At 41.3% G+C, this 27,461-nt stretch overlaps 1 protein-coding gene across 5 annotated transcripts in view; it reads left to right on the forward strand.

Annotated features, from left to right (window-relative positions):
- Nucleotides 1-27,461, forward strand: part of ARHGEF28 (Rho guanine nucleotide exchange factor 28) — a 118,996-nt gene that overhangs the window by 17,206 nt on the left and 74,329 nt on the right. For 3 of the 5 annotated variants that reach the window (XM_052777490.1, XM_052777493.1, XM_052777496.1), the window contains exons 2-5: nucleotides 17,163-17,346; nucleotides 18,493-18,793; nucleotides 22,130-22,202; nucleotides 26,213-26,259. In XM_052777490.1, coding sequence (XP_052633450.1) covers nucleotides 22,172-22,202; nucleotides 26,213-26,259 — 78 coding nt within the window. In that variant the 5' untranslated portion in view covers nucleotides 17,163-17,346; nucleotides 18,493-18,793; nucleotides 22,130-22,171. The remainder of the gene's footprint in view (nucleotides 1-17,162; nucleotides 17,347-18,492; nucleotides 18,794-22,129; nucleotides 22,203-26,212; nucleotides 26,260-27,461) is intronic. The other 2 variants (XM_052777492.1, XM_052777495.1) reach the window with 2 other exon arrangements.

Raw genomic sequence — 27,461 nt, forward strand, 5'->3', positions numbered from 1 at the left:
CATAAGTGCAGCAAGGGTATTTTGAAGAGGAGTAGGTGAGAAAAGATACTTTGAAGCTAGAGCAAAAGGCATTTGTGGTGGCCTGAACAGCAAACTGATGCATGTTTTAGTAGTGGCAGCAAGGAAGATGATGATGGAATTGAGCAACATGAAATGAGAACATCTGAAGACAGGATGGATGTGAGGGCAAATGGGAAGTGCTAGAGGTGATGATAGGAGCTTGTCCTTTGTGAAGGGACATGTGCTTCTCATGCCAAGTGTGGTAACCATCCAGCATCAAAAGTGTAGCTTAATATTCCCCCGTGAAAGTTACTTACTCTGTTATCTTTGATTCCTCTCTAGTAATATAGCATTTAACCCTCTTTTTGGATCACGTGGGATTTTCCAAATGAATCACTTAATTGTTTAGCCAGATATAAGCGAGCTGCCATTTTGCCTTCCTTCTGTAAAATCTTTGCTTAAGTTACCAGCAATTTCTAATTCTGGAGGGTTGTAAGGAGTGGGTTATGAAAAACCTGCTCTTATCATATACACGTGAGCTTTCCACTCCATCTTTTCCCCTCTTGCTTTTTTCCTTCACCCATTATAAGACAAGGAGTTGTGAAATTCTCCCCCGTGCCTGCACGTTGTGCACTGTGATCAGTTTAAGATATTCCTCTGTCCTTACTGAGTCTAAATTAACATTTTTAAAAAGGAGCAGTATAAGCCAATGGCTACAATTTGAGCTTGATTTTTTTTTTTAATTCCCCAAGAGTAGGCCTTTGAAATGGGAAATGCTGGTAGAAAATATCTCCCTTGTTTCACGTAGTTAGTGCAAAAAAACCATGAAAGCTGGCTAGCTATGTAGTCCCTCAGCCTTAGGAGTCCAGAGGCTATACAGGTGGTTTGGGAGTTGTGGCCACAAGTGCCCATGTGGAAGAAATACTGCTGTGCTCCTGTGCACCAGGCTGCTGTCAGCTAAGCACTTACTGGAGCAGTCTGTGGAGTGTCTTCAGGGATTTATCCTGTTCCTATCTCTACAAAATAGCCATCCATAGTATTCCTCAACAGACAAAAAGGGCTATTCACAACTAACATAAAAAGATTTTTAAAAAAAGGAGATTAATAAGAACAATAACAATAATAATAAATTTGGGGTGTAACCGTGCACAGCACAAAGAGAAATAGGAGAAAACTCTTGGCCATTATAATAACACTTCAGGCTACTAAAAAGAGGTGCGTTATCAGTTTCTGGGGATGACCGGCATGCTTGCTTTTGATACTGGACTCCTAATGTTGTTTACATCTATCCTTAGAGGAACAATCCTATCTAAGGAAGATTTTGTGCCTGAAACTAGCCTTTGCCTCTTCACCCCTAGTTCAGTAGACCCATCTGTATTTAAGAGGAAAACAAATGCAGGATTCACATTGTTATGAGTGATGAGAAAGATGTCCTTGGGGAAGGCAGGCGACAATGTGATGTTGTGTGGTGCGGCAAGAGTCTCACTGCAGTAAAGTGTATGTTTGCCGTATAATGAACAGGGGAAAGAGCCAGGTGCTTGTCAGGACAGTCAGGGACATAACTATGGTTTTCAACCACAGAAATTTCTGTGCTACCTTGTTGTGCTTTGGTGCAGGTTTTTACCAGACTTGTTTATGGAGCCAGTGGAGTTAGTGCTGTGGTAACTGTTTTGAATAGAGGCAGGGCAGGCATCGTTTGAAAGCGTGAATGGCTGAGATATTCTTCTGCAGCGTGTTTTCCAGAAAACACCATTTCTGCCAGATATTGGGGCAATTCTGTCTTATTTAGAACAACTCTGGCAGCCAGGGACTGTGGTGGAGCACACTGTCCTCCTCTTTGAGGAGATGCAACTTCATCTAAATTTCCTCCCTCAGACATGTCAGGCATTTGTTATTGTTTGCTGCTTCTCAGATCCCTTTCCTGTTGTTCTTTGAAGCTATTGTATGACAGATTTTTCTTGGCTAGTTGCTTTCTATTTACTATAAAGAAATCCATGATCAGATATCTGAGAACTATATTCTTTGAAACCAGCATAGGCAGTTGTAGAATTACATCAGTGCTTTTGTTTTGTAAACCGAGTCTAAGATAATTTCAATCACTTTTGAATTTTTAAATTTTTCTAACACAAAGCATGCTTTTGTAAATAGCAAAATACTCAGGTTCACCGACTTGCTTGTTCTGAAGCATTTTAAACAAAATGTCAGTTATATTTGTGTGGGTCAGAATGAAAGGAATTCGTTGAAAGACATTATTTAAAAGGCAGTTTTTTAAATCACTTTTGCTTGTGCAGGCATAAAACCAGTGTTATTTTCTAAGTGGAAGTAGAAAACTGCAGATTTGTCATTGGATCATAGCCTCTGTATAGTAGAGTTGAAAATGTTATAATAAACTTGCATCTGAAGTAAGTATCAGTGGGTTTGTTGGAGATGAGAAACTTACTGGATGTTTCTGAAAGCACCTTCATTTTTCAGGGACAGGTGACTATACATGCAAAATTTGACAAAGACATTTACCTCCCAGAGGATGCCGAGTTTTACTTTGTTTATGATGGATCCCTGAAGAGGCACATAATGTTTGCTGAGTGAGTTAGTGACAATGCTCTTCAGTCCCTTGTTCCAGGTGAGCGTTAACTCCTGTTTATATTTGTCATCTCTTTGGTATACCCCACCCCCATTTCAAAGCTGGGCTCAACTGGACGTTTTGGTATAACTCTGTTTTATGGCTCTGTAATGGAGGAAAAGCAGGAATTGAATGATGGCCTTTAGGATCCAGGCTGAGTTTGACTGACCATAGGTGATCCTGCTTTTCGTAGCAATCCACAGCAGCACAGTATCAGGCACAGACAGTGTTACTGGGCTTGCATAGTTGGGTGTGCATTAAAGTGCAATCTTCAGGGATGGCATAATTTTTAATGTGAATTAATTCCATGCCACAACTGTTTGCCTCCAGGCATCCTAACACCTGCAGAAGTCATGTTTTTTGTCTGAGCTTTCCCTGGGTGCAGCAGTCAGCGTGGCATGCAAGGCCCTCGTGGTGGAGATGTGTGATGCTTGGAGCTCTGCTGGAGAAGCGCACAGTGCAGAAGTGTCAGGGGTTCAAGGGGTGCCTCGCTGCAGACGGGGGATTTGTGTTGCCTCCCAGCCGGCTCTCTGCCTTGTCATTGTCGCCCTCACGGATGTAATATAAACCCTGGTTGTCACCTTTATTGTGTGCTTTGTGACCTTTTCATTTGTGTGAGTAGGTGGCTATAGACACGATGTACCTGTGCAATAGGATCTGCTTGTTATTTGTGCTTGTTTTCTAAAGGGGATTTAAAGTCTGAAAATAGCTGCTGAGTATAAAAAGGGAAAGTTCGCTGCTGTTACATGGTGACTCCTTTGATCCTGTAGATGGTAAATGATTGTCATGGATTACAACTGGAGAAAATGCAGTTTTGAGGCCTGAAATGACACTGTTAAATGATTGCTTCTGGGCTAGGAATAAAAACAGGAGGCTACAGGCAACATTTAATCCTCTGCCTGTTCCTAACAGAAGCCATGAACAAATGAAAATGAAGTGTGAGGTTAAAATATAGCCCTGCTGATGTTAGTGTTGTTTCGTAGTGGCCAAATTAAACATGAGGGAATGCAGAGCACTTTAAAAACAACTGCAGATGTGGTAGGTACATGCTTTCTTCTGCAGTTACTAGACTGCATATATACTTGTAGTTCTTAAGCGATATTTTGGAAAATTTAGATTTGCATCCATAGTACGTCATGGTTAGCTCTCCAGTGAGAGGGACAGCTTACACCTGTTTTAGATGTATGACATCCACCCTCACTTAGATGGCAAAGGAGGAGGAAGAGGAATGCACAAGGTACTTCAGAGGTTTGAGAGACAAACTCCCTTGGACTTTAGAGAGTCCCAGCTCTAAGTTAGAGAGTTGATACAGCATTTAATCAAGTCTGCCAAAAGCATGAAGCATGCATTAGTTAAAAGCTTCTGGGTTTTGGCCTACATGGAGACAATGGGTAAGTACAAAATGGGTGTTAATACATAGATATATTACTAAGAGTTAGTGTTGCAGGCCACTCTACCACTCTTTTCATGAGCATCTCATTTTTCTTAGTTCTTATCCAAGAACCTTCAGGCTTTTGATTTGTGGGATTTCATCCTGATGTGGCTACCTCTTCTTTCCATTGTGGTTAAAGAACCTTGACCTAGAAAGACTGGTTCTTGAATTAATTGTGTTAGTATAATTGGAAGGACTAGCAGTTCACAGTCTGGCTGAATCCAAGTTCATCACCAGAAATGGTTGGTGGATGCACTATGACAAATAGATATAATTAGAGGGAAGAATGAAATAATTCTGGATGAGTAGTCACAGCTTTTAATGCGGGGGGAGGGGAATGAGGAAAAACTAATGTATTTTCTGAACATAGGTAATGCTAGTGATTAATTTACAATGTAATTATAGGCCATGGATGCCAAGAAACAGTTTCTGTCTCTGTGTTAATGTACACAAGGGGATACTCACCTGTGGTCCTCGGCAGCTGTCCTGTTACTTACAGAGAGAATCTGTCTTGCAAGTTGTCTCGCTTTCTGGTTGATCACGCAAAATGTGGCACTGCCACTAGTCACAAGATGTTGCTGGATAAGTTTGGGCTAAGGATAAAAGATCTGCAGTCCCTGGATAATGATTTGATGATGGCTGTTGCTCATGAAGAATTGCCATCGACCTGGAACATCCTTGGAAGCTCCTCAGAAGGTGGTAAGGTTTTATTTTAAGTTGGAAGGCTTTTAATAGTGGTTTGGTGCACAGTTCAGAGCATAGTACCTCTCCATTTTATCCCAGGTTCTCAACCCTTGCGCTTTATTTTGTGGTTAAGATGAAAAATTGTTCAAGTGTGAGAAGGGTAATCCGAGATTTGGTTTGTGCCCAGAGGTTTAAAAAGCATAATAATGGTTATTGTAACGCAGTCTCTCCAGAAACCTTTTCTGCCTTGACTCACTGTGAATACAGTTCTTTATTTATAAATAGACTCTGTCTTTGCAAGATTAAAGAGCTGTCTGTTTAAAAAAAGCAAGAATTGCAGCAGTAAAGTATTGCTGCCATGATTCCAACCAAGTGAGATATTTCAATTACGCAGACAAAAAGTAGACAGTCATAAAACAGAAGAATGTGTTACTGTAGGCATTCTGATGTATAGAATAAACATAATTTTTATCATGGTTCTGTCAGTGTTTATGCTTTATTTATGACTGTGATCATTCTTTGGGAGAATATCATTAAACAAGTTTTGTGGCTTTTTTTATTGTAGAGGAAGTGGGATGAAAATATACAAGAAACTTTACATTAGGGTATGCCATTGAAAAATTTTGTAACAAAATTGGGTGAAATTTTCCTGGTTTCATTGCAAACAGAAAACTAGTTGGGTTTTGGTGGAGTGTATAATTTTTTTTGCAGACCCAGCTGATTTATAGCTGAGGTTGGAAATAGTGTTAAACTTGATGGCTTCACATGTTTTTCATTGAAAATTTGGTATTTTGGGCTGTTTCTGTTTTACTACTTTAAATTGCTAAAAGTTGGAGGACAGGCAGTTTCCATATGAGCCAAACTGAAAGAGACATTCAGGCAAGCTTCTGGGAAGTAAAAACACAGCACTTAGTGAATTTCTTTGGGTGAGGGCTTTTTTCCTGTCTTAAATCTTTCTAATTCTTAATGACACATAGCTTGAAGTCTGCTACTGCCTTGCTCAGGAGAAGGATGGTTTTTGTCTGTCTGTTGTAAACAGCTCTTTCAAGAGATGTAAAAACAAGTACCAAGTATCATTCAAATATTGGCTAGACAGGAGAGAATAAAAAAAAACCCCAAAGCTGTTACTTGTTTCATTTTGGTGTGTAGTAAATATTTGTTCACATAACTCAACTGCTGGAATGGCTGCTGGATCTTGGCAATGAAGACCTTGATTTAAAGCCTGAAGAAATCAGCTGTAGTTTTGTTCACAGACTTGGCTAAGCTTTTCATCAAAACTGGTTGAAGCCCAACCCAGAAGCATCAGCAGGATACCAACAGTACTGAGAGATGCTCAGGCAAAGCCAACTGGGTACCTGCTTGCTTGAAACATGGGGAGGTTTGTGCTGGCTCTGTTTTGGGTCCGGAGGGTCAGAGATCAGCTCAGCTGGTACCAGATTAAGCTCTGTCAGGGCAGCTGCTATCCAAACAGCAGAATTACTTCATTTTTTAGTTATGCTCATTGTTAATTTTCAGGTGTACTGCAACATTTATATGGAAGACAGTATGTTGCCCTATGAGGCTTTCATAGGACTTGTATTTTATTGTTTCTGTGCCTTTTTCATACTTTGTTCACTTTTCAGATTTAAATATTACACATAAATGAAATTTGAATACAGCAGAAAAGCAGGGACCTGTGCTCCTGTCACTATACAAAGTCGTTGTGAACGTTTGAAATGTTAGATGAGCATGTCCTGAGCATGCTGCATTAGTGGTTGCCTCATGGGCATTGTTGCACTGAAGAGGTGACATCTACCTTTGTACCCCAGTCATTGCTCTTAAATAAGCCTGGGTTTTTTCCCCTTGTTTCTGAATAAAACAAAAACTGATCTAAATTCCTGGGGCCTGGTAGTGTTGCTCATGCACAGTGAGGAGCTCTCAGTGCCGTCCTGCCTGGGCAGTGCTTACTGGCCGTCCTTGTTGAGTGGGGGGCTCCTGAAAGCTTTTCAGGCAGCTTCTCCTTCAGCCCAAGGGAGGTCAGTCATTCCCTTTGTCTCTCTCTGAGGTCTGGGCTTGGGCTGGGCCTAACATCTATTTTGGTATCCTCTAAGCAGTTTGTATAATTTTTCTTTGGCTCCTGTATCCTTTCTCTCTCCTTTCTGAAAATATAGTTTTGATTCTTCTTACAGCCATATTCTCCTTTCACCTGACTCTGAAAAGCACTGACTCATGTTGCTTCCTCGTGCCGTCCCCACCTCTGTGTTTTTGTCTCCACCCCTGTGTTTTTGTCCCCAAAGGCAAGAGGCCAAGCACAGCCCAGGATTGCATGTGGCTGAGGGAGCCTGTGCATGCAGGGGAAGGAGAGGGAGGGAGAAGGGGATGGACTGGGGCAGGAGGGCTTCAGATCTCAGCATAGGTGAGAAGAGGAGGAGAAGGTTCTTCATCTTCCACTGTGAGGAGATAAAGGGTTGTCCCAGCACTCTGTTTCTTCCCCACACTGCAAAAGATCAAAATGGTTGAGAAACAGAGAATTGATGAGGATTTAGAAAGAGGACGAGACCTTCTTTCCCTACCTGCTGTCCCTGCAACTCCTTGCGCCAACGGTCTGAGGGTGTCTTGACACTTGACAGTGTCAGGATGTTCTTAATAGTATTGGTGTTGTGAAAGGTGTGGGTGCTATCATCTGTCACTAGTTAGGACCTCATGCTTGTGAGATTCCGTCAGTTTTCAGAGGTGCTGGGCTATTTTTACTGGAAAGAAATTACTTTTGAGTGACACGTTGCTGGAGAAGATCATTGCACCATCTGGTGTTTTTGGACCTCATTCATTTTTATGAGGATTTAGAAACATATGGGTCGATGGAAAGATAGAAGAATAATTTATTCATAGGAGTTTTGGTATTTGGAAAAAGTGTTTGCATTCTCTTTATAAGGTACAAAACCAATTGGATAAAGAGAGAGCCTGGATTGTTTAGGGAGCATTGCAAATAATTCAGGAATTTAGTGCAGTTGCACAGGTCAGGACTTGTTAACCACATTATTTGAAGTTCAACAAAAGAAACAAGAAAGCATGAACCTTTTGGTAATCCTCACTTGTAGTAAGTGCCTGTGTGACAACCACATCAGGAGCTGCTCACTCACACAAACTGGTCAGATGTTCAGGTCACCTGGTCCACAAGCAGTTCGCTGCTAGAGGAAACTGAGGTCCCAACAGAGTTGCTATGCTTAGATGTTTATTTGTTGGTGGGTTTGAAGAAAGGGGAAGGAGGGATAGGGAGGAGGGAGAGAGAGAAGCTGATTTTCTTGTTGATTGCACCTTTGTAAAGGATATTTTCCGTCTGAAAATTGGATTATTCAACTTATGGAGATCATCAATATTAAATATAAAGCCAAATACCTTATTAGAGCTGCTCGAAGAAAAAAAAAAAAAAGGAGAATCTTCCCATAGTTTTTCAGTTTACCAAAAAAAAAGAACGATGGAGTGGTTTAATCTGGATGAGAAAAATGATTCCAAGTAACCTTTCCTCTTTTAGTACCCTCAGATTAGGGCAGTCTTTTAGGACTGGCAGTCCCCAGGGACCATCAGGCATAGGTTCAGTATCTTCACTGCAACTTTTTTGTCCTTGACACACTCAGGCTTACATCCCTTGGCTGTTGGAGGCGGAGTAGGAGCACAGAGTGTGGACCTTGCAAGGGGTCTGCCTTACATACAGGAGGCTGAGGGCATCTCAGTTTCTGGTTGTTTTAAGGGCATTGCTGGGAGGCTGAGTTCAGGTTGTCTGCGTAACTTAACTGTGCCGGTAATCAAACAAGAAGAGTTGCTGCTGGCTTTGCCACTATTTACAGTTATTTTCAAGAGGAAGAGTGCTCTTTTAGGTTTAAGGCTATTAGTAGAAGCAATAAAATTACAGCTGAATTATGAAAATTAATTGTGGATCATAGGGAAGGGAACAGTGTCTATACTTGTTTAATTCCCTTTCATGAAGAAGGATAATTTCTGTTTTATTTCATAAATGCTTCGTAATTGTTTTCTAGGAAAGGGTCTTTTGGAGTGAACCGAATTACCCAACCTTGCTGCTTTATATTCTGCCTTTGGGGAACACTCTTCTATTTTCTGTGGCATTTTGACTTAATTGCCCTGTCCCTGCCCTTTTCTTTGTAAATCCTGTTACTGTTTACACTTGGCATTAAGCACATTCCTGCTAAGCTGCACCAGTTCAAACCTGGCTGATGCATGTCATATTTTTGATCTAAATTAAAGAAGATTCTGTCTGTGTCTTTTCCTCAGTTGGAATTTTAGATTCCTTTTTTCCTGCAGAAGGAAAGGGAGAGGGAGGGAAAGTGCCTGGACTCCTTCATGGAATTAGGAGAACACTGGGAACAGCAGATAAATATTTCTAGGTGTAGTGAGATTTCTGAGGGGAGGTAATATTTTTTGGTCAGACAGTTTATAGGGGTTAGAGAAACAGACAGTTCTTTGGCCCTGTAGGAGTTTGCCCCTTTGGAAACTGCATGGGGCAGAGGGAGGAGGATGCTTGCTTCGGTGTCGGGAAGCAGAGGAGTGTCTTCCAGTGCCCGCTTCTGACCAAGAAACCTGCAGCATGGGGCAAGATATTGGCAAGCATGCTTCAACCTGCGGGTCCCCAGCAAGCGTCTGATCCTCATCTCCTCGTCAGTGGTACTAATAGCAGAGAGGAGATGTTTGAGATCCCCCTGATCACAAAGGGGCTTTTCGGGAAAAGCCCCAAGCACATGGAGGAGATGGTGATATGCAGAGTGACAGTACAGCAAGTACTGTAAGAGATACGAGAGATTAAGTTTCCTATTTAAGGCAATATATAAGTAGTGGGGCTCAGAAGCCTGCTCTGCTGCTGGAGAGACCAGGTATGAAGCTATGGTCTGACCCGGACCCCAACCTTGAGTCGGCACTGGACTGGAGAACCCTTCTCTGCTCCTGGCTGAGAGGGTGTCCCCGCCTGGTGTTGAGCACTCCGATGGTGCTCAGTAAACAAGTGTCTTAAACCAAACAGCTCCAGGCAGTGTTTGGCTGCAGTACAAAAGAATGAGGAATATTCCTCTGCTAATAGAAACTATCTCCTGTAGTGTTTTGCATCTTTGTTGGGGTCACCCAAGCAGTAAAATCAACTGAAGCTTCACCTGACAGCGTAGGTGGTGGCACCATGTGCAGCCTTTATCACATGGGGCTGGTGGATGGGATCCTTCTCTAACCCTCCTGCTGCTAAAACTGCTGGGGCAAGACTCCTTAAAGTCCATCTTTGCAATGGAGCTTAACCTTCCCTCATCTCTTCCTTTTCTTCTGCAGTATTGATGCCAGCCTCTGGGTGTTAGTTGATAAATGTATGATGAATAGGGGAACTAATTAAAGAAAAGGGGGATGTTCCAGATATTCGGTAAGTGGAAAGGGGAGATGTCACCACAGCCCTGCCCTCAGATGGGCTGTCATGTACCTGACTTCGTGCATTGTGACCACTGTCTATTCAGAGAACCACTTGTGTGTATTTTTGCAGCAGCAGGGTGCACTGAAGATGGCTTTATAAACAATCTCATACCTAACGGAAAAATAAAAAAAATGAACAGTAATGCATAAAACTATGAAGCCAGGAAAAACTGGAATTTGTCAGCCAGTTTTGATGTCTCCCCCCTGCTTTTCAAGTCACAAGTCTTGAGGTTTTTAGTCTCCTTCCAGGATATGAATGAGATTCATAGCCCTGAAAGGGCTTAGTCAGTTCTGTCAGAGAGAAGTACTTGTTTTTAGTTTATTGTTTTGGACATAAGGAAGGGATTCAGGTGCAAGGAAGAACAAAAGGATTTATTTAATGTTTAAAACAGACTGTGTTTGGCTCAGCTCTGTGTAACTCAGTCTTTTGGCTGCAGAATCGGGATGCAATGCAAAACAACATCCTGATAGTGCATATCTTTTACAGCACCACCTGCCTTGCAGTAGCTGACCCTGTATGAATCAGCCAGCAGTGCGTCTTTCAGATCTTAGGAATTGTCGGTTTTGTGTCTTAATGGAAAATGTTACCTTATACCATTTCAATATTAATATGTTGAAGAAGCCTTGTGTTTTTCATTTTTCCCTCATCTTCTTCTTGTTTGCAGCTGAATGCAGTTGAATTAATTATGTTGTTTTTTCACAACATTTTTTTTAATTTCTTGATGGTTTTCTTTTTGTCTTGTTTGTTTGTGCCCCGGCCCCCCCCCCCCCCCCTATTTTGCCACATTTGAAACCTTCCTCAAGGGAAGGGGAAAAGAAAGTGAAAAGTGTGGGAAAATGCCATTGGTTCTGTCACAGTGAGGAGCTGTAGGAGGAGGTGGTGAAAGAGGAGAACTGAAACTGGAAATCGTTCTTAAGAGAAAAAATGTTAAACCTCAGTTGTTTCAGAATTATCCTTTTTTTTTAGTGCAAATTTTTCTTTTTAGGCAGATCTATTTAAAAAGCTTATTATCAGTCATCATGTCTTTTTTGGTTTTTTTTGTTTTGATATTGCTGACCCTGGAATAGAACCACAGCAGAATTTGGATGGAAGGGGTCCCTGGAAGTGGCCTGGTCCTACCCTCCACTTGGAGTTGGGTCAGGTTGCTTAGAGTCAGGTTTTGAGCACCTCCAAGGACAGAGAGTTTGTAACCCCTTTGGGTGACCTGTCCCAGTGTTTGACCATCCTCGTGGTGAAAAATAGTTTCCTTGTATTGAAAGAACATATTTACCTTTCCATTTATCCTTCCAACTTTACAATTTGTATTTCAGATTTTAGTATCATGAGGCTATTAGTAATTGCTTTACGTCATCAGATTCTGCTCACTCCTGGGCAAGCTATAGGTGGGAGTAGTAAGAGGAGAGTAGCCCACCAAACACATAGTCTATAGAGGTGAAGGATGGGGAGGAATGCAAGTGCTGTTTCTAAGTGCATCACAGGTGAAAAAAAGTGGAGCTGCTGGGTGGTTCTGCTCCCATGTGCATTCAAGCTAGCCATGAACAAATTTAGCTTAAGGTTAGATGAAGGTTGTTAGGTTGGCAGATAAAAATTAGTTACAGGAATATTTGTAGTGAGATAATAAAAGCTATTATTGTAGATGGTGTTCTAAGACCACAAAGATTAATTACTGTTTATTAGTTATTTTTAAAACTAGGTTCTTTTGTAGCAGACTTACTCATACTGCATTGTTTTTAAGGTTTGGTCACCAAAAGAGTAACTTTATTTGCAGCAGTGTTGGAGCAGAGAGAGAATGCTATCCTCTTGTTCAGGAAGGTTTCCTAAGGGCTCTCTTTTTGCTGAGTGGGAAAGTCCTAATCTTACTTTGCCGAGAGCAAGTTTATCTGGCTTCTTTACAGTGTTACAATATACATTGAAACCCAGTGGCCCCAGGCCAAAGTTTTAATCAGAGAATGGAGTTCAGAGTAAAGTTTGCCTTTTTATTTCTGTGTTTTTAATCTGAGAGTTGGGGTGTGGTTAGTATTTAATCAGATGCTTAGTGTGCTTATGTCCTGGTTTCGGCTGGGATAGGTTAATTTTCTTTCTAGTAGCTGGTATAGTGCTATGTTTTGGATTTAGTGTGAGAGTAATGTTGATAACACACTGATGCTTTCAGTTGTTGTGAAGTAGTGCTTATACTAAGTCAAGGATTTTCCAGCTTCTCATGCCCAGCCAGCAAGAAGGCTGGAGGGGCACAAGAAGTTGGGATGGGACACAGCCAGGACAGCTGACCCAAACTGGCCAGGGGGGCATTCCATACCATGTGATGTCATGTCCAGTATATAAACTGGGGGGAGTTGGCCTGGGGGGCGGATTGCTGCTTGGGAACTAATTGGGCATCGGTCAGCGAGTGGTGAACAATTGCATTGTGCATCACTTGTTTTGTATATTCCAATCCTTTTATTAGTATTATTGTCATTTTATTATTGTTATTATTATCATTACTAGTTTCTTCCTTTCTGTTCTATTAAACTGTTCTTATCTCAACCCATGAGTTTTACTTTTTTTTTCCCCAGTTCTTTCACCTGTCCCACTGGGTGGAGGGGAGTGAGTGAGTGGCTGTGTGGTGCTTAGTTGCTGGCTCGGGTTAAACCACGACAGCGTAATACTGGTTGATATATTTGCATGTGTTTTAATTAGATGGACTTCTCTGCTGGCTGGTTATTAACACTGTATATAGAAAAAATGGTCTAGTTGGAAACATCCAAAGAATCCACTTTGATGTCTAAACCTGGGCTTTAGCAGAATTTAAATACTCCAGACCAAGGAGCAATTCTGAAAACTAATTTTTCAGTGAACATTTTAGCCTGGAAATGCATGATGTTTGTTCAGCGGCTATGTTTTGGACCACAGCATTTCCTGGGTATCTAAACTGGAAATCCCTGGCACCAGACAAGGGAGTGCTGGTGCCTGGCATCCGCCAGTTGGGGTCCAGACTGGTGGCACGGCCTTGAGTCTGCCAAAGTCCTTGTGGGGAAGGCTGTCTGAAGTACAGAAATACCAATGGGGCCAGTGCAAAGCACAGATGATGTTATCAATCTCTATTCATAAACATAGCTAGGGAAAGGGAAGATACTGGCACACGTTTTTGTACTGTGTCTGAATGGTTAGGGCATTCTCCAAGCGAGGGAGACACCTGGGCTCTCAGCATCATTTTTCACATCTGATGACAGTCTAATGAGAAATGCATCCATGTCCAAACAGCAGAGACTTCTCCCAGCTGATTTTTGCGTTGTCGTCAGTCTGCTGCTTTCTTGGTCTTCTGCCCAGCATCCCTTGGATTTCCTTCTGCACCATGACCCATTTTCAATTACTCTGCAATGGAGGGGGCAGGGCATACTCCCACCAGGTGAATGATCAGAGGAAGTTTGAAGATGTGTGTGGGTTCAAATCCCATCTGTCTGAGGAGGAAGTTGAACTGAGGTCTCCCATTTTTGAAGTGGCACATCAGCCATTGTTTCCACTGTCTCTGGATGGGTTTTGGGAAGCCTGAGCCCTGCTCATTTAAATGTTCCTCCATAGAAGAAGGTCTCAGATCCAGGCAGACCGAGGTGTTTGATGAATAGTGCTTGGTTGGGCTTTGAAGCTGTGGGTTGGAGTCAGATCCTCATGCCTCTGTATTCCCTGTGGGCTGACTTTAGCCAGACACTCACTGTGTGGGTTTTGCTCTTGTGAGACCCCGCCTGGAGTACTGCATCCAGCTCTGAAGTCCTCAGCACAAGGAAGACATGGACCTGTTGGAGCAGGTCCAGAGGAGGGCCACAAAGATGATCAGAGGGATGGAACACCTCTCCTGTGAGCCTGGAAGAGAGAGGGCTCTGGGGAGACCTTATTGCAGCCTTTCAATATATAAAGGGCACTTATGAGAAAGGTGGAGAAAGACATTTTATCAGGGCCTATAGCAACAGAACAAGAGGCAACAATTTTAAACTGAAAGAGGGTATATTTGGATTGGATATAAGGAAGAAATTTTCTATGATGAGGGTGGTGGGACACTGGAACAGGTTGCCCAGAGAAGTTGTGGATGTCCCATTACTGGAAGAGTTCAAAGTCAGGTTGGATGGGGCTTTGAGCAGGCTGATTAGTGAAAGATGTTCCTGCCCATGGCAGGGGGGTTGAACTGGGTGATCTTTAAAGGTCCCTTCTGACCCAAGCCATTCTATGGTTCCATATCGCTGTTTAGCAAAGCAGTTCTGCAAATGCTTGAGTTGGATTCAGTGGACTTAAAAGTTGCGTGTACTTGAAAACTTTGAAACGTATATGCCTTCTTGCTTAATAAGATACGTCAACACTATAATTCATACAATTAATGATTAATGTTGGTAACTAAAGTGCAGCAATGATCATTGTCTCACAGTGACTGAAATTAGAAATATTTTGCAGACCTTTGAGGAAAAAACCCCATAGTTCACTACTTTCCTCTGCGGCCTAGGATCCTGCAGCAGATCCTGTGTCCAGCTGGACACATTTTTGCCTAGAATCTGAAATGGGGAGACCTAGAAGCAATTTTATTGCCCAAAACCTGGGGAGAAAATAAGTGTTGCCTGGGCAGGTTAATGTGCCAGGTCACATGTAGGCTAACCACAAGTAAGAGGGAAGTTTGAAGATGAATTTTTTTTAAAATAATGACATGTGACATTTTATAGATGTGTTCTAGAAATACTTAGGTACATACTGTGTATCTGTTTAATGATATTCTGTTTTAAATAATGCCCCCTGCATCTTGTTAATGTGCCTGCTTTTGTTAGAACTGCAGTGAAATAAAGGTTTCAGACACTACATGCAGGTTTACTGGCTGTTACAGTGCTAGAGTCTGTGTCCTGAAGCTCCCTTTTACTCTGATGTCTGGAATTTGTTTCATTTGTTGAAGGAAGCTTGACCTGGTTTTCTGGGATTTGACTCTGTCTGAAAGTTTTGGTTCCACTTGAAACAGAAAGGTAAAAAGTCTGGATGTGTTGCCACCAAATATTCAGAGCAAAAACTGATCACCAGTGGAGATCCCGCAGTAATTTTCCCTATGGAGCAGTAGAGCAAGTTCCTTAGGTTTCTTGCCATTCTGGCTTTATGAGATGGCGAGATACAGTTTTTTTTAATATTATAACATATCCAAGTCCAACATTTTCAAAGGAGGCTAATGATTTTGGCGCCCAGCTCTCAGGATGTTCCAAAAGGTCCAGCTTTGCAGAAGGCAACTGTTCTGCTAAGATGTCTGGAGAGGATGTACTCAGCTGAGACATGACAGTAACCTTCAATTATGTAAAAGGAAGCTGCAAAGGGAAGGGAATGAAGTGGTTTTCATGCCTGTTTCAGATGGGACAAGAAGAAGCAGGCTTGTACTGAGAAAGGGTGAGCTAGGTTAGGCATTTCAAATCTTTGTAAATGTGAGGGTAAAATTATCCCTTGTGTAGATTGCCTACGGAGGTTATGAAAACCTCTCATCATTGGAAGGTTTTTAGAACAGATGAGACAAACATCTGTCAGGAGCAATTTAGCATGAGCCGATACTAACTTAAGGAAAGGGGTGGATTAGAGACCTCTTGAGGACTCTTCAAGGTTGGGGTTTTTTTGATGATTCTATAAAATAAATATTCCTGAGACTTTCAGAGGGAGTACTTAAACAGGAGTCAGCCATGAGCCATTGTATTTGCTTGTAACTATATGATACCTTTGCTCAATGCATAAGTGTTTCTGAAAAATGTGTTTATTAGCTTTTTGGCTACATAACTGCTCTCTCTGCTGGGGGATTGCTTTCCAAGCTTTTACAAGACAGTTTTCCAATTGCTTTTACAAGACATTTTTATCTTCTAAGTATTGATGCAGACAGGAAATTTGGCAGCAATTTACTGTTGATTTTAACTCTATTATTTACACAAATGTGTGCATGTACCTACATATGCTTCTGGAGCTTCACCTTTCCTTTGCAACTGGAGTGTATAATTTTCAATAATGTGTTCTGAACTGGTTGGATAACAGAGAATAAAAGTCCATTGTATCAGGATGATAAATTTCAATGGAATTTCATAAATCACTGGAAACCTAATAGATTTCAGCCAGTTGTTCTGAGAGCTGTAGAGTAACTGCCCTTAAATACTTGACCCTTGTGAAAGTACCCTTATATTTAACTTCATACCAAAATATCAGTGTAAGGAACTGGTTGAGTGGCACTTGAGCTTAATTTTATTTATTGCCTTTAAATTGCAGAGGTTTTGTGTTTGAGAGTGTACGTAGACAGATAAACCCTTCTTTGAATAAAGGCCAGGGAAGGTCTGGAGTGGAGAATCAGCATCTAGTGATTAAGTCATCATTGTGTACTCTTTTATTTTAAGCTTCATCCCGCTGAGCTTGATGATTATGTGCTGAAAAGTGGAGAGGAAGTATTGGCAGGTGAGGTCACCTTTCTGAAAAGAGAAACACAAGAATTATCCTCTATATTTTACCCACATGTGTGTTAGCTTACAGCTCACTGTGCTTCTAAGGATCTCTTACTGTGCTGATAAGTAGCCTGCCTTGAAAAATCACACACTTTTTTTTTTTTTTTTTAAATTTATATATTTGGCCATGCTGCCAGGTGTTTTGTGTTGCTGAGGCAATGCAAAGCAGCTGGAAAATTGCCTCTTAACTACCTTCTGCAGTATAGTGGGGCATCTCTTGTGCTCAATGCTGCTATACCATATACAAAGAGAGAAATACTGAGATTATCTAATTCAAACTGTTTTCTTTGACTGCTGAAATTAGATGGTATTTGGATATCCTAGTTTAGCTCCACAGATGCAAGTAAATATCTAACTCTGTTGATTTCAGTGAAATACGGATTCTGCCAAAGTACTTTTGTAGGTCTGAACCTTAGCTGTGATATTTCTGCAGATGATAACAAGTTTCTTTTGATGCTTCGTAGCCAATAAAATGCTAGGTTTTGTTGCTGATTATTTTGTTTGTTTGCTGTGTTTTTTCAGAGCCAAAACATAAAGAAACTCTTCTCCACCTTGTAATGAAATTGGGGTTGGTTAAGCTTTCCCAGTTCTTAGCAGCCCAGCCTGGAGGGTCATCAGCATTAGCATTATCTAATGAGGATGGAGCAACACCATTAGATTTGGCTTTACAAAACGGGCACTCCAAACTTGTTGAGGTCTTCACAAAGTGAGTATAACGGTTTGTTGCTTCCTCTGAAAAAATTGTATCAGTTAAGGGATATGGGGAGTACTGTCATTTTTCTCAAGAGTTGCATATTTTGTGTTGGTTTCTTGCTTTTTGCCATTATTACCATTTTAAGTGGTAAACTTGTATTTACAATTAATGGAAGTTTATGATTTGAATCCTTCATTACATTTGCAAACCAATTAATAGTCAGTTAAGTGACAGAAGACCAGCTGCACCATCAGGTACCTCTCCCAGCACTATTGCAGCTGAATCCCAACACATTACCAGCAAGTAAAGACATCCCTTGAAATATATAGAGAGAAATACTTATAAACAGAACCATAGGACCTGACTTTCACAAAACCTCAGCAGACTTTGTGACCCCTGTAAAGCTGAGGTTTGAATGAATAAGGGAGAGTCAGCAGCAAAGCCAGTGCTATGAACCTATTTTGCTGGAGAGCTGCCACGCTGACTTAAAGGACAAGTGCTTTCTGGCATGTTTTAGCTGTCTGGAGTTTCCTCTGTACGGACCTGAGGAGCTGCGTGGTGTGTATGTGTATGTGTCTTGGGGTACCAAATGTTTAGCATCAGATGCCCCTTCTCAATGTTGGCTTTTCTTTGCAAATAGAAATAGGCAAGAATTGGGTTACATTTTTATTTTGGCATGTGTCTCTTTCCGTTCTGACTCCATGCAGTGTATAGTTTATGTGAGACTTATCCGTACTTCAGTTTGAAAAAAAAATACTTACAACACCGGTACGGTACATTATGTTATGAATGTCTCATTTGTTTGTAAAGTCCAAACAATGCTGTATTCCCTTGAGATACTTTCTGTTTTTCACTGTCGTGGGATAACAAACCTGCTAGCTGCCAGTCATGTCCTACTGCTATATATGGCAACATGAACAGGAAAAGGTACTATTGCTAATTTACAGCAATACGGAGAAATAGGTGTTGTCACGGCTTGCTCTTTCTGGCTTATTTTACTAGCGAGTAGCCATCTAAAGCTGATATTCTCCCCCCCCCCCCCGAATGGCTAGAAGTAGCTGTATGTTCTTAGGCCTGAATGGAGTCATTGGTAAGTATTTGTTTGCCCAGCTGTGTTTTCAGTGGATGTTTCAGATTTTCTGCCTCTGGTTTTTGCAGTGGGTGCATTGGGATCCCGACGGGCCCTGCCGAAGGCGAGCAGAAAGCTCACTACGGCTGTGCTTTTGTTCTACCTGTGTGCGGAGCATCTGCTTTGCTTTAAAGAACGTGTTGTTCCAGTTTCCAGGGCAGTCACTCACCTGACATTTCAAGAGCGGAGATCAGCGAGGGTGCTTGTGTGCAGTTTGTTCATTCATCAGGAGCTCTGACTCTGACACTTAGCCACACCACACAGCACTTGCTGGAGTCGGACATTAAGCTCTTCAGAAAATACTTCTGGGACAGACCTCTTCTTTACCAGGTAGGTACCTATCTAGCTCAGGGCATTGTCACAGATTTTCTTCAATAATTTCCAGCTATAGACTCTTCAGGCTGGATTTGTTTTTCTTGAGTAGCCTTTTAGTTTAAGCTGCCTGTCTCATTAATGGCCAGTCTAATTGCAGGATTACTGTTGTGGGCTTCTACTTTGTGTAAGTGTAGCACATTGTACATGTGAAACTGGAGGATAAGAGATGTTGAGAACTTTATCAAAGCCTCCTTTACCTCCCAAGTTGTTTTTGAATCATTGTGCACTCTACAGAGAATATCTTTCCCTGAAATCTCTGTGTCTTTAATTGCACATACTTAATTAACATATTAAATATTTAATTTAGTTCCATTCTTTCATCTAGTAGTGTAATGCCTGGGAGCCTTTATCAAGAGCCAACCCCAGTCTATTATTTATAGCAGAAATACAGAGTACAGACTTTTGCTATAGAGTTTAGTTATGGTGTAGTAGGTCTTATTTTACTATAAGGTGTCTGGAGCACTGCTGTGATTTTCTTCAGGACATCTCTCAATTTCAGTAAGGAGGAGAACACTGGAAAGTACATGTTCTTTAATAGCAATGCAGGTGCTCACTTACGTTTTTAGATTGAGACTGTGTGACTATATAAAACTAGCAAACTAAAGCCACACTAAAAATAGACTTTTCTCTTTTTCTGGTCTTAAAATTCAGCTTTTCTTTTCCATGCTTAACTTCAGGTTTCCTTATTTGTGCACTGATTTTCCTTGAGTTACCTTTATTGCATTCTGCATGTTTTTTTTAACTTTGAATGTGACCCTTGTGTTATGTTTAACTCAAAAACTTAAGGTGTGATGTATTGTATAGTCCTTATGTATAATCTCATGTAACTACACTGCCAAGATTTTGATTTGTTCCAATACGAAGAAGTTATTCTGTGTTTGTAGCTTGCAGAATACCTACAATTTCTGTGTGGCTTTTCCATGGAAACAATCGTAAACCCAACAGCAAAGCCAAGATGGTAGTGAAGAATGCATTGTTATTTACATCATTGGCTTTTTCTTGCACTCATAAAATCCTTGTTCTTCTTTCAGTCTTTGAAATGAAAAAAGAAAGTATGGTATGTTAGATGTTTGTATGGCTTTCAGGGACAAAGACTCTTAAAGGCTGCAAAATTCTGCACTTGATATTTTCAGGAAAAAGCCTACTACCCTTCATCTGTGGGTTTCCCTTTTGCTCATTCCTCTGGTTGCAGCAGTCCAGAACCTCCATTGCGGGGACCCTCTGCCCAGTATCAGTGTTGCACTACTTTTAATAAAACAGAAATAAGCCAGAATAACTGGGAAGGTCACATGGTTTAGTTCACTTCCTATACACCAGATATCATCCTGAAGTGTATGTGGAGGGATGATCAAACTGTCATGTTTAGACTATGTGTTATGTCCAAAAGGTAAGGTAAAATTAGTTTTCTTTCTGTTGCAAACAAGGGCTTGCAGCCATTAGTTGGATCCAAAGCATAAGGTGGGCATTAGAGATTTCACGATACATAGTCTTTTTAAAATAGAGGTAGAATTTATTGCTGCACTGGAGTATTCAGCTCATCTGCAGCAGACTAAGACTGTACATCTAGTTTATTGTATCTTGAGACTGCATAAATGACCACTTTGCTATGTTAGGCTTGGGTCAGAAAGACGTGTACGAAAGAGAAGGAGCTTCTCTCAGTTATGGTGGCATGCAGCATTGGATTTGTGTGCGTGAAATGGATGACTTACTTAGAGAGCAGCACAAACTGTTTCTGCATTCATGCAAGAAATCCCTATCTTTCTCAAGTATGTTCTTCAGTCCCTTGTCTGTGGGTTCTTTTAGTCCCTTGACTATTCCTTACAAGCCTAAAAGAGTAATGGAAAAATGAAAACAAACAAGTTGTCAGTAAGCTAGAGTTACCCATACAGGAGCCGTGCCTTCACTGGAAACCTTCAGGGGCCCTGCAGTTCAAAAAGTTTTTGTGGCTCTGCTAGGCGATACAAAGGACAGATTTCTGAAGATGATGAGGAAAAGCATGGAATTGCTGGAACTCTGTGCAACCTGCTTGGGGCAGAAACTGCTGGGGTGGTAGCAGCACCCGTCAGTGAGGCCGCGTGGTTCGTCGTGCACTCCCAGCAGAGCCCTAAACAGTGTGGGGATGTGATCCGTTTGGCTGTCTCAGTTGCTGGAGGCAGCACAGGCAGTGCAGGGGAGAGGTCCTCTGAGAGAGGAAAAGAAATCCAGGAACTAATGGACACATGTGAAGTGGTGTCAGGGTAATAAGGAAAAAGAAAGGCCAAACCAAATAATCCAAAATGAATAAGATAATTTCTCATAATTTAAGTATTTTTGTTGCCCGGTGGTGGACAGATTTAGTGGTTTCCCTAGGAGTTGGCTTATTTCTGCCTGATAGGTATGGGAGTAGGCAAGTGTCTCGCACACCAACAGACAAGCAGAGAAAAATGCAACTAGCCCCACTGAGGCAGGGGATATAGCTAGCTTGACAGCTGCATGGCTTTCAAATCAGTTTGGCTGCAATATTCAGCCCAGAGTCATCTCTGAAGTTTTCTTTCGTATTCAGGTTACCATGCCTTTTCTCTGTTTGCTGCTCTGGTAGATGACAAATACACAGGCAACCTAATTAGAGGGAAGGACTAGAAGCAAGCAGTGTTGTGGATGAAACTACACAAAAGGAGACATTTTATCCTCCACCCCTTTTGTTTATAATCTTTGAACATAATTGCTAAAATAAGGGACTGGATCTTAGCCTTGTCTTCCTTTTGAACAGGAGTGATATAGTCAGCGAGTGTGTCTGAGCGAGGGGTCAGCTCGGGCCAGGGGCCATGGATGTGGAGAGGGAGCGGCTTCTCCCTTCCAGTCTGGGTTTACCATGTAGTCAGTGTTTAGTCCTGGTTTAGGCTCTTTGTATTGCCTATCTGTCAAAATTCCTCACTTTATAGGGATGCTTTCAAGGTCAACTAGGCTTCTGAACGGAGCCGTAGTGCAAAGCTGCTGTGCTGCTTTTCTCATAGAGAAGGAGTTTATAAACAATGAAGTACGAATGTTAAATCTGATCCTTTAGATTCCTCGTGTATGGTAAGCAGGAGGTAATTTGTAGTTGAAAATATTTTATCAGTTTCCCTCTTGAGGAGTTGGTATCGGTTTCCTCTGGAGGGTAACTGATAAAATACTCTGTGGAATTTCTGTCGATCATTTCAGTATTGCTTACAACACGTCTGTTTGCTAGTCTTTGATATTGTTTTTGAGTTGTCAGGTAAATGTCATGGGCATCAAATACAGTTACTGTCATTTTGATTTTTTTTTTTATAGAGTATTAATTCAAACCAAGTTGAGACAGTGGAAGGTCCAAAAATGCTCTGCAGTACAGCAAGCTCTGTAGAAGGTACAGTTTTTTATTCCATAATGTTGCAGTCTTAAAAAGCTCTGGAAAGTTGGCACAGATTCATACACTATTTATTTATTCAGGAAGATCACGTTTCATATGACATTAGAGACCTGTAAGTAGACAACAGTGGAATAGGCAAGTCATACACTACGAGAGTTGTGTAAATTGTGATACTCCCTACAGAGCATCGGTTTTCCGATGTCAGACTGAAATTGTTCACAAAATATGATAGCATTTATAGTGACTGGAAAAGCCTTAACTAATTTTATTGTAAGAGCCAGAAAAATGTCAGAAGATTCCAGGAGAGGGCAGTGTTTAACTGAATGAACACTCCAGCCTGCAAATTCCAGTAAAGCCAAATAACTCAAGTTACAGAAGATAGGAGCGGAGTAACATTTTGTAGGAATAGTTTTGGGATCCAGCCCCGAGTTCTTAATGTGGCAAGATTCCCATGTGTTTCAATTAGACATTCAATATTTTGGTGAGCGGTTTACCTCTGTAAGGGTTGTGGGACTGTGCTTGCTGATGGGAACGCTTTTTCATTACCAAAATACATCCCTGTGTACCTCGGAGCAAGCATCTCTTAGAGCTGAAAAGAAAATCACAGAAAAAGGTCATTCTTCAGCATCAGAAGTATGACACTTTGGGTGTTTACATATGATTGTTAGGAATTTATTAAAAGTTTTCATTAGTTGGCCCTTTGCTTATGTGGCTGATGCTGTATATTTGGATGAAGCAGCAAGCTGAAGATTGTGACTTCTGCAAGAGGCTTGGTCTTGCTCAGTGGCTGTGCTGGAGGCAGCCCTCCTGAGGGCAGCAGAAGTGTGAGCACCTGCATAAACTGCTGACAGGATCAGGACCAGACTGAGAGAGAGGAAAGGGACTGCAGTTCCAGATGGCATCAGCTAGTAACTTTAAGTGAATGGATAAAATGGGGACACAGTCATTGTGTAGCTGGTGTTTAAACATGTAGGCTGCCATTGTTAGTGCTGGAAAAAGAGTTTTATACCCAACTTCTTCAGCAGCGTTCAGGCAACAAGTGTTCTGCCATTGGAAGGTAAAATTGCAGAGAAATGATAAGCAGTTGTTAGCAGTTGCAAACTAAGCATCTGTGACTGTAAGTATAAGTGGCAATTCACCATACAAGGTTTGTGTTTGACTTCGGTGACACAGTGTGCAAATGCATTGACTCTGGGTATTCATCTGAGGGCCGTACTCTGACCAGCCTGATCTTTATGCTGCTCCTCAGGGACGGAAAGTGAATATCCTGGATAGGTGGCACTACATGTGGCAGTAGCTTGGGCAATACAACTTCTAGGTGATGATTACTTTGATATTTTTCACTAAAAGCAGTTTTAATTCAGGCTGACTTGGCACAAGCAGATAACAGACATTAGTGGATATTGATTATCCAGAGAGAGAATCACCAGTTTGGGATGTCTAGTCTCATTTTGGATCTGATTGTAAAGCTTCTCATTCTCTTTCTACACCAAAGATACTTGGCATAGATGTTGGCATAGGCACACCTACCTATTTGTGTTTTCAGTGAAGCTATACGCTTTTGTGCCTTTATGCATGAGAGTTATTTTATGCCTGTTTTTTTAAAAAAAAAAATCTCATTTCAGTTCAACAGCAAGAAGAGTATGCCATGTTTTGGTAGTATCCAGGACCTATACAAACAAATTGTAGTAATCAAGCTTGCACATTTTATACTCTGTGTTATCTACTTGTAGACATGAGGAGCCTGTAACTATTGTTTGTACATCGATGGGCAGCAAAGTTTTTTAACCTTCTTGGGTTTTGATAGTGTCATTGGTTACCATATTTCGATAAACGAGACTTTTTTTTTTTTTTTTGGCCTCTTTCGCTAACCACCACCAAATCCAGATACTGAAAAATCATGAATGATCATTACTGGTGACTAGTAGCCTGCCTTACACTCTCCATTTGCCAGCATTCAGGAGACCAAAAGAACTTTTTTCAAGACTGAGTTAAAACTGTTGCTGCTAGAAGCAGAAATGGTATGAAATGATTGTCAGAGTACTTTTTACTACATTCTCAGTTGCATTTAGTGAACTCCTTTATAAAGTGACTGCTAAGCTCAGGACATTAATTTGGTGCATTCATGTCATGAAAGGATCTCCCTCAGATTTTAAAACTGCTGCCATTCCAGGAAGCAGTAACTACACACTTCTGGGTGGGCCTAAAGTCAAGATCAACAGACCTTTAAAACACAATGCTGTAAGAAGCCGTGAGCTGTTATCGAGTAGAGGTTGCTATAGCAGTATGTTGCTTCTTGTGAAATGCAATCATACGAAAGCAGTGGGTCAGTGTAAGGTGATGCTACTATCTTAGCAGTGGATCTCCCATAGCAACTTAATTAAATTCAAATACATGGAGTGATACATTATCCAGTGAGGATGCAGAACAAAAGGTGAAATAGATGGTATTTTGGCTAATTCAGTAGTTTGTGCTTTTTTTCTGTTTTCTGACCTTGAAATTACATGCCCATGAGTTGACTGAATACTGTTATCTGGAGGATAAAGCATGTGCTTCTACAGAATATTAGGTATAGAGCAAACAGCTTTTTATTTCTGAGAACTGTGAGACTGAATAATAATAATGCCAACTGCATGGCAATACTGTAAAAAATATCTTCCCACTGAAGCTTTTAAAGTAAGTTTCTGCAGTTACAGTTACAGAAGAAATAGTCTGTTCCTTCTAGTGGAAAGGTGATGCCTGGGATGCTTTGACGGCACTAGCGATTTTGTGCTCTGTGATTGCACTGTTAGATGCAAGGGGAGGTATACATGTGACTGCTGCAGAAGGTTAATTAAAGAAGGTGGATTAATTAAAAATTAATGATCAAGATACTGATCAGCACGGACCCAGTCCTGACTCCTGCCAGTGTCTCGGGACACTGCTGAGGTCAGGGACAACTGATGCACTGATTGCAGTGGGCCCATAATTGCGTCCCAGAACTTCATCTCACAGAGACTGCAGGTTAGGGTTGTCATTGTTGAAGATTGTGCGATTTAGATAATAGGCAGCTGTCTTTGAATTGTTTTTCCAAAGATATATTGATACAGCTCTTTTTAAAAAAACTTGAGTATAGACTTTGTGCAATGCCAAGAAAGGACAGAAGTCCCAAAACCCCACATTCCTCAAGGAAGTCCCCCAAAGCACCCTGTACTGGCTGCTGAGTCATACTTAGTTTAACTATTTGCTGGAGCTGGAGAATGGAGGGGGATTTGTGTATCTGAGAACAGATGTGAACCTTGAGTTGAAAGATTTAATATAAAATGAAATATATTTACCACCATAACTCTGGCTAAATAATTATTATTATTTAAAATATATTTACTAAATAATAACGTTCCTGGAAGCCTGAGTGATGCTGATGTTCATTTGCATTCCTGTAGCCAGATTACTCCTCTTTGCTGTTTCACAATAGTCCCTGAGGCTGCATTTGGGCAAAACTTGCAAAGCGTGGTCCTTGTTTTGCATGTGCTGTGTCCCTCCCCACAGCCCTGGGAAGAAACCATAAAAAAAAAAAAAAGACTGACAGAATGGAAGTTATTTTTTACTTTTTGGAGTGAAAATGCAAAGTCTAATTTCAGAAAATGCATGAAGCCCCTGCAGAAGAAAAGCAGAGCCCAGCTGCTCTGCAGGGTTGGTGTGGGGCATGGTGCTAGAACTGTGGATTTTCTGAGCATGTGGGGGTTAATCTGCAGCTGGCTGACAAATCGCTGTGCTTGCCTAGCCTGAACATAACTGTGACAATAACATAGCACTTGTTGTGCATCCAGCTCGCATGCTGCCCACGGGAACGCTGCTGTGGGGAGATGCATGGGCTGCCCATGTCCATTGTTCTGGTTTGCCTGCCTGTTTGCCCGCTCCTTGTGTCCCCCCCTCCTATTCGAAAAAGGAGAGACCAGCAGCAGAAACCAAAGCAGACCCAAACTGAATTTGCTTGTTATTAAAGGCAGGAATCTTTGCTTTTACAGGTCCTGTGAACTTGGCATCTGATGAATTGTGCCAGGATGATATGAAGGTAAAGATTTCTCCTTATACAAATAGCTAAGCTTCATTTAGATTGAGAAGCAGCAACCTCTGCTTGGCTATCTGAGTCCCTCCTAGAGCTAACAAATAAATAAGGTGACTAATGCCTGCCAGACAACATTTCCTGCCTGTTCCTATCCTGGGGGAATAGTTACGTGTATAGATGATTATTATTTGACGGAACTTGTTATGTGGTTGTGGGCTGGAAAGCTGGGTTGGAGAAGCAAGCTCTGCTTTTGAACCAGAAAGCTCCTGTGTTTGTTGTGAACCTTAGTGCCTTCACTCAGCTGCCAGTTTGGGGGGAGCACAGCCTGTCTTGCACAAGCTTCATCCTTGAGATGGCATGATTCATTACATCTGAGGAGTTGGTCTCTGAGAAGAGACTTAGTGGGTAACTGAGTCCTTAACTGGACTTAACTGGGAAAAATGCTTGATGTAAAAAATAAGGCAGTTCCCATTGTCTTCTACATTGAGGTATCTAACAGCTTTTGGGAGGGACCAATATTTGTGAGAAGTCCCATTATGGATAGTCAGTTATATTTGATCTCTAGTCTTATATTCTGCTATTTATTTATATGTATCTGTTTATAAAACCAGAAAATCTGTCTCTGGTTTTTTTGTCACCTTTTAAAGGAGGAGCTTGATTATTAGCTCAGCTGGGTATGAAGCTAAAATAATGATTTAGGTTGAGAGAAACAAAACCTGGTAAAATCTGGCAAATCTGGTAAAGGTGGTATCTTCTCAATAGCCAATGACTCTTGATTTTTTTTTTTTAATAACATTCGAATTTAGTGGAATGTTGTTGGACTGCCACTTTTGTTAGGTCATTATTATAAAAGTGATGACCTCTTTAGTTTTGGGTTTTTTTTAATTGCCAGCTGTGCAGAAGATTGACCATTTGTTTCAGATTCACATGTTGCTATTGTAATCTATGTCATCTCAGAATTATATCTCTGCAATATGCATGCATTTTGGAGTCTATGTTGAAAATGTTTGTTGGGGCAGAGTGTTGCAGCTCACGAGTCTTGCTGGGGGGAAAGGGTTCTGGTACCACATTGACTGTCTCTTGTTTTGATCTAGCAGAAAGGCTGTAGTTGACTATATAAAGAATGAACTGACCTTTGATATTTCTACAGGTGTGAACAGCTCAGGCTTTAGAGAAGGAGGCATCTTAGACATACATTGCTCTTTCCT

This window comes from Harpia harpyja, chromosome Z, assembly GCF_026419915.1.
Source record: "Harpia harpyja isolate bHarHar1 chromosome Z, bHarHar1 primary haplotype, whole genome shotgun sequence".
NCBI lineage: Eukaryota > Metazoa > Chordata > Aves > Accipitriformes > Accipitridae > Harpia > Harpia harpyja.